General features: G+C 54.1%; 1 protein-coding gene across 1 annotated transcript; it reads right to left on the bottom strand.

Annotated features, from left to right (window-relative positions):
- Positions 1 to 350: 350 nt before the first annotated feature.
- GJD2 (gap junction protein delta 2) lies at positions 351 to 3,132 on the bottom strand. The gene is made up of 2 exons (XM_041745398.1): positions 2,953 to 3,132; positions 351 to 1,873 (listed from the first exon to the last, which is right to left on the bottom strand). The coding sequence occupies exons 1-2, from the start codon at positions 3,021 to 3,023 to the stop codon at positions 979 to 981; spliced, it is 966 nt and encodes a 321-aa protein (XP_041601332.1). The 5' UTR covers positions 3,024 to 3,132; the 3' UTR covers positions 351 to 978.
- Positions 3,133 to 4,996: the final 1,864 nt, after the last annotated feature.

Below are 4,996 nucleotides of genomic sequence, written 5' to 3'. Positions count from 1 at the left end.
TGAGCACACAGGTAAATTCAAACCATGGCAAAAGGAAGTGCAGCTGTGTTGCACAACAAACCTATGTAAGAAAATGAGTGAAATACACGAGTTAGAAATTCTGTGGCTCAGCTAGACACCCTTGATAGGAACAACGACAATAAAATATAATTTTAATGCTAGCTAAAGTCCACAAGCTGGAAGGCAGAAATACCCCAAAGCTCATAACCACATGCCTAACAGTGCAACAACCATCTCACAGAATTATAGCTGCATATTGCAATTCCCTCCCTCCCACCCAAACCCTGCCCCTAATAAACAGCACCAGTGCAGTTTGAGTTAGAAAATTGGAAATACTGAGACATTCCAAAGGTTTTCATAATGACTACGGGTTAGTCAGATGGGGCTTTAATGCAAACCTCTATCGTGGCCATTCTCCAAAAAGCACCCCCTGTAATTCCCTCTGGCTTGCAGATAAACCATATTAGGTCTACTGTAAGGCCAGATTCAGGAAAAAAGCTGGCATGCTATCCTGGGTTGAGGGAGAGGGGCATGCTGATGAGGGAGGTACACAAAAGATGCCTCAAGATGTTTGTCCTGCAGCCCAGGATGAAGGGATGTGTTGAGATAGGTCACCAATTTTACCAATGAAGTATTTGTCTCACACCATTCACGAGGATATAGAGCTCAGCAGAGCTAAGTCCTACTTTGTAGCTGGGCCAGTACACTGGTATCAGGATCAGATTGGGCCACAAATGAAAAGGCCCAAAGAAGTCCAACTCATCCATCTCCTCACTTTACTCGGTGCTTTCTGTAGGAACCGATGGTGTGACCTGTGGTAACGGTTCTACTTTCTCTCCTCTCGCACTGATGCAAGGTCTTCTCTCAACCAGTCTTGTCCTATGTCTCAATGGTAAGTGAGGGCAGCTAGAGCCACTCTCTGAGCAGTTCTGCCTTGGGGCTTCTTTCATTCCCCGGGCCTTCCTCAAACCTGTCCCTTCACACATAGGCAGAGTCACTGGACTGAGTCCTGCCAAAATTGGGAACACTGACCCGGGGCAGGTCTTTGTTGCGGATCTCATAGACTGACTTCCTCTTGGCCTGGGCCCCTCTCACAGCCAGCTTGATCTTGCGCCATCCCAGGTGGTTGAGTTCAGCCAGGTTGAGCACAACACAGATGCCACTCACAGCAAACATGAACACTAGAAAGACAGTCTTCTCAGTAGGCCGGGACACGTAACATTCCACTTCCTTGATGCAGGGGTAGCGGTCACACTCATACAGCCCCGGGACACTGAAGCCATAGAGAAAGTATTGGCCCACCAGAAACCCAATCTCCAGGGCGTTTCTGAACACCACTTGGATAATGTAGAAGCGAGAGATGCCTTCCTGCCTTCGGAGCTTGGATCGTGCTGCAGTGCGCAGCCCTGATGGGTGTGGGGTCAGCTCCTTAACCTCTAAACAATCTGGCTCCGCTTCCTTGCTGGTGTTCTCTGTGTTCTGCAGCACCCCATTGACAATGGCATTTTGCAACTTCTTATCTTCTCGTTTGCTACTGCCACTGGCTCCACTCCCGGTTCCTCCAGGACCCCCCATGGACTCAGGGGGTTCCCTGTCCAAGGCTAGGAAGACAGTAGAGTAGCGGCGTTCTCGCTGCTTAGCAGACTGGTGCACAGAGTAGGTGATGAAGCAGAGACTGGGGGTACACACCATTATGATCTGGAAGACCCAGTAACGAATGTGGGAGATGGGGAAGGCGCGGTCATAGCAGGCCTGGTTACAGCCGGGCTGCAGGGTGTTGCACACAAACATGGTCTGCTCATCATCGTACACTGTCTCCCCCACAATGGCCACAATGAGGATCCGGAATATCACCACCACAGTCAATAGGATCCTGAGCAAGGGAAGAGGGAGGGAGAGAGGTTCTCAAGGGTTGAATCACTGGCTTAGGAAACCCCCTCCTCCTTTCCCTGCCCTGGTGTTTGCCAGTCTTTGGCTGGGGAGCTGTCCATCCCTGGGTGGTACTGACCCGGGAATCTAGGAAATCTTTTCTGGCTCTACCCCTTCTGCTTGCTGGTAGTCTGGGAACACTTCATATCACAAGGGTCTCCTGTGTGTGTGTGTGTGTGTGTGTGTGTGTGTGTGTGTGTGTGTGTCCATACAGTAGACACAGTGTGCTGCCAACAGATAGATTTCATCTGTATACGTGGAATGGACAGAGCCAAAAGACACGTCTTCACTCTGGATATGGCAAATGCACATGGAATATGTGAGCAGAGTACATGTTTCAAAGTCTACACATAGAGTGTGCATATAACCATCCCAAGTGAATAGTTCAGCCTCAGTATAAATATTGAACTTAATGCTTTATATAAACAGCTAAGATTATATATCCATATATACATGGGTATATACAGTGTATATACATATGAACATATATATATATGGAGACACAAGTGTTATCAATTGGCAGTGTGGGGTTCTGACACCGTAAGTTTTAACATCGAAATCAGTTTAGCTTAATAAATTTTTTGGGGGGTGGTGGTGGGGGGAGATACATCTGCTCCAAAGAGCAAATCCATTTCCCCATTTGCCCTTCTCTGTCCAAACACAGTCCTGCCTTCCTTGTAGATTCTATTTAGGGAGCCGGATGGAGATTGGCTCTGACTCCGGGGAGTGGGGGTACCACGACTGAGCCAACGATTCCTCTCCTAATGGGAGAAGTCAAACCCCACCCCCCACCCCGTGGGGCTTCAGGGGGAAGGGATGGAGAGTTGGTCAGAAGCAGCTGGGGAGGGGGGCATCGCTGGGCACCGGGTACACAATTGCCCAGGGACTCGGGCGCCCAGAGCGAAGACGGTTGGAAGGGGGCAGTGAATGGGCTGGGGACTGCTGGGGCTGGGGCTGGGGCTGGGCGTGGGAAGGGACTGGGGGGCCCGACGGGACCCGCTGGCGGCCGGCTCCGCGCCTTACCTCCCGATCATAGTGGAGTGCTGCTGCACCGCGGCTTCCAGCAGCCTCTCCAAGATGGTCCATTCCCCCATCGCTGTGCATCCGGAGGCAGCAGACAAAGGCTGGGCAGCACCGGGCACGTTCCCGCTCCCGGCCCCTCCCCGGGCCGCACCTCCCGGCTGGGCGCGTAGCCCCCGATTAAAGAAGCAAACGAATGAAAAAAAAAGGAAAAATCCAGGACTCCCCTCTCCCGCGTCCCGCACTTGAAAGAGGGCAACGAGGAAGGGATCGCAGCGCTCCCCGACGAGGGGCAGCGGCGCGCACCTGCGCAGCGTCCCGGGGCCGCGAGCTCTCGGGTCTCCCCGCGGGGCTGGGGCCTCCCGGGGCACCGGCGCCCTGAGCTGCCGCCTGCGAGGCCCGCTCGGGAATCCGCGGCCGCCGCCTCTAATCCGCCCTTAAGTAGTCTCCGCCTGCGTCACGCCAGGTCGGCGGAGGGGAGCGCAGCGCGCCGCGCGGGTGGGGAGCGCGCCAGGCCCGGGGCAGGGGATGCGGGGCGGGGCGGGGCGGGGCGCGGGCGGGGGCCCGACCCGAGTGGGGCGGCCGCGGGAGCAGGGGTCCCCGCGCCCCTCGGGGCTGGGCGGGGCGCGCAGGTGACCTCACCTGACAGGTGCGGCGGGGGGCGGGGGGCGGGGGCGGGGGCGGACGCGTGGCCGAGTCGGGAGGGCTGCGACTTGGCCGCGGGCCTTCTCCACGTGCGTCCCTCCCTCACCTTTTGCTCCTCGTCTTGGGGAGGACGAGCCAAATTCCCTCCCCAGATGGATGCGCCGGGTGGGGGAAGGAGCGGGGCAGCGACCGCAGGACACTTCAATGGAATGTCCCTTGGCGAGGACCAGGTGGCGGGGAGCGAGCCTGCGGGCAGCTCCAGGCTGCAGGACGGTGCATTCAGGCCGCAGCTTCAATGCAGGTGAGAAGCTGCTTCTGAGGAAGGGGTCTGGACCCAAGGCTACACCCAGGTAGCCACTCGCGTGGGTAGGCGTGTGGCCGGGATTTAAAGTCGTGCTTCCCCCAGCACAAACGCAGATGCTCTGCGAATTTTTTTTCAGGTCTTTAAAACAACTTTATTATTTTTTTTATTTATTTATTCATGATAGTCACACAGAGAGAGAGAGAGAGAGAGGCAGAGACGCAGGCAGAGGGAGAAGCAGGCTCCATGCACCGGGAGCCCGACGTGGGATTCGATCCCGGGTCTCCAGGATCGCGCCCTGGGCCAAAGGCAGGCGCCAAACCGCTGCGCCACCGGGGGATCCCCGAATTTTTTTTTTAAAGTTGTTGTTTATGTGTTTATTTATTTCTAGTGGGTCTACTTCTCAGGTTAGCCTCCGTCTGGATCTGAATTTAAGGAGGCCCCGTGTTCTGCGGCCACAAACAAAACCACTGACAACCTCACCCCATCCTGACTTCCCTTATGCGTGCGGCCTTAGCTTTCTCCTCTCTAGCAGCAGACCCTGGTTTCTGTCTTTAAATTTACATCTTGTGGTCAGTTCTATCCAGAGCCACTGTTTAATTGGTTGCTACAAAATAGAAACAATCACACCAGGCTGCTAATGAGCTCAGGGGTCAGTATTTGGAGACACAGTAGTTGAGAGTGATTCACATAAATGTACCCAAAGCACAATGGGTAAGTAGTTGTCACCCTTTTAAAAACACGACTGTAAAGAGTTGCTAACTCATTCTAGGAGCCTTAATTATCCATGGGGATCATAACACATATGTGTGGTACATAGATTACACCATGATAAGCTTTCAGTTCTAGAGCAACCAAGGTGGTCGAGTAGCAGGTAAAACAACTTGCCTTTGGCCCAGGGCGCGCTCCTGGAGACCCGGGATCGAATCCCACGTCGGGCTCCCGGTGCATGGAGCCTGCTTCTCCTTCTGCCTGTGTCTCTGCCTCTCTCTCTCTCTGTGTGTGCCTATCATAAATAAATAAAAAAAAAAATAAAGTTGTGTTAACTCCCAGGACTGGGAGGAAGGGTACCAGGCATGGGCTTGAGTCCATTCACACTGC

The sequence above is a fragment of the Vulpes lagopus genome, chromosome 2 (assembly GCF_018345385.1).
Source record: "Vulpes lagopus strain Blue_001 chromosome 2, ASM1834538v1, whole genome shotgun sequence".
Lineage (NCBI taxonomy): Eukaryota > Metazoa > Chordata > Mammalia > Carnivora > Canidae > Vulpes > Vulpes lagopus.
This window is presented reverse-complemented; position numbering and strand designations above follow the sequence as displayed.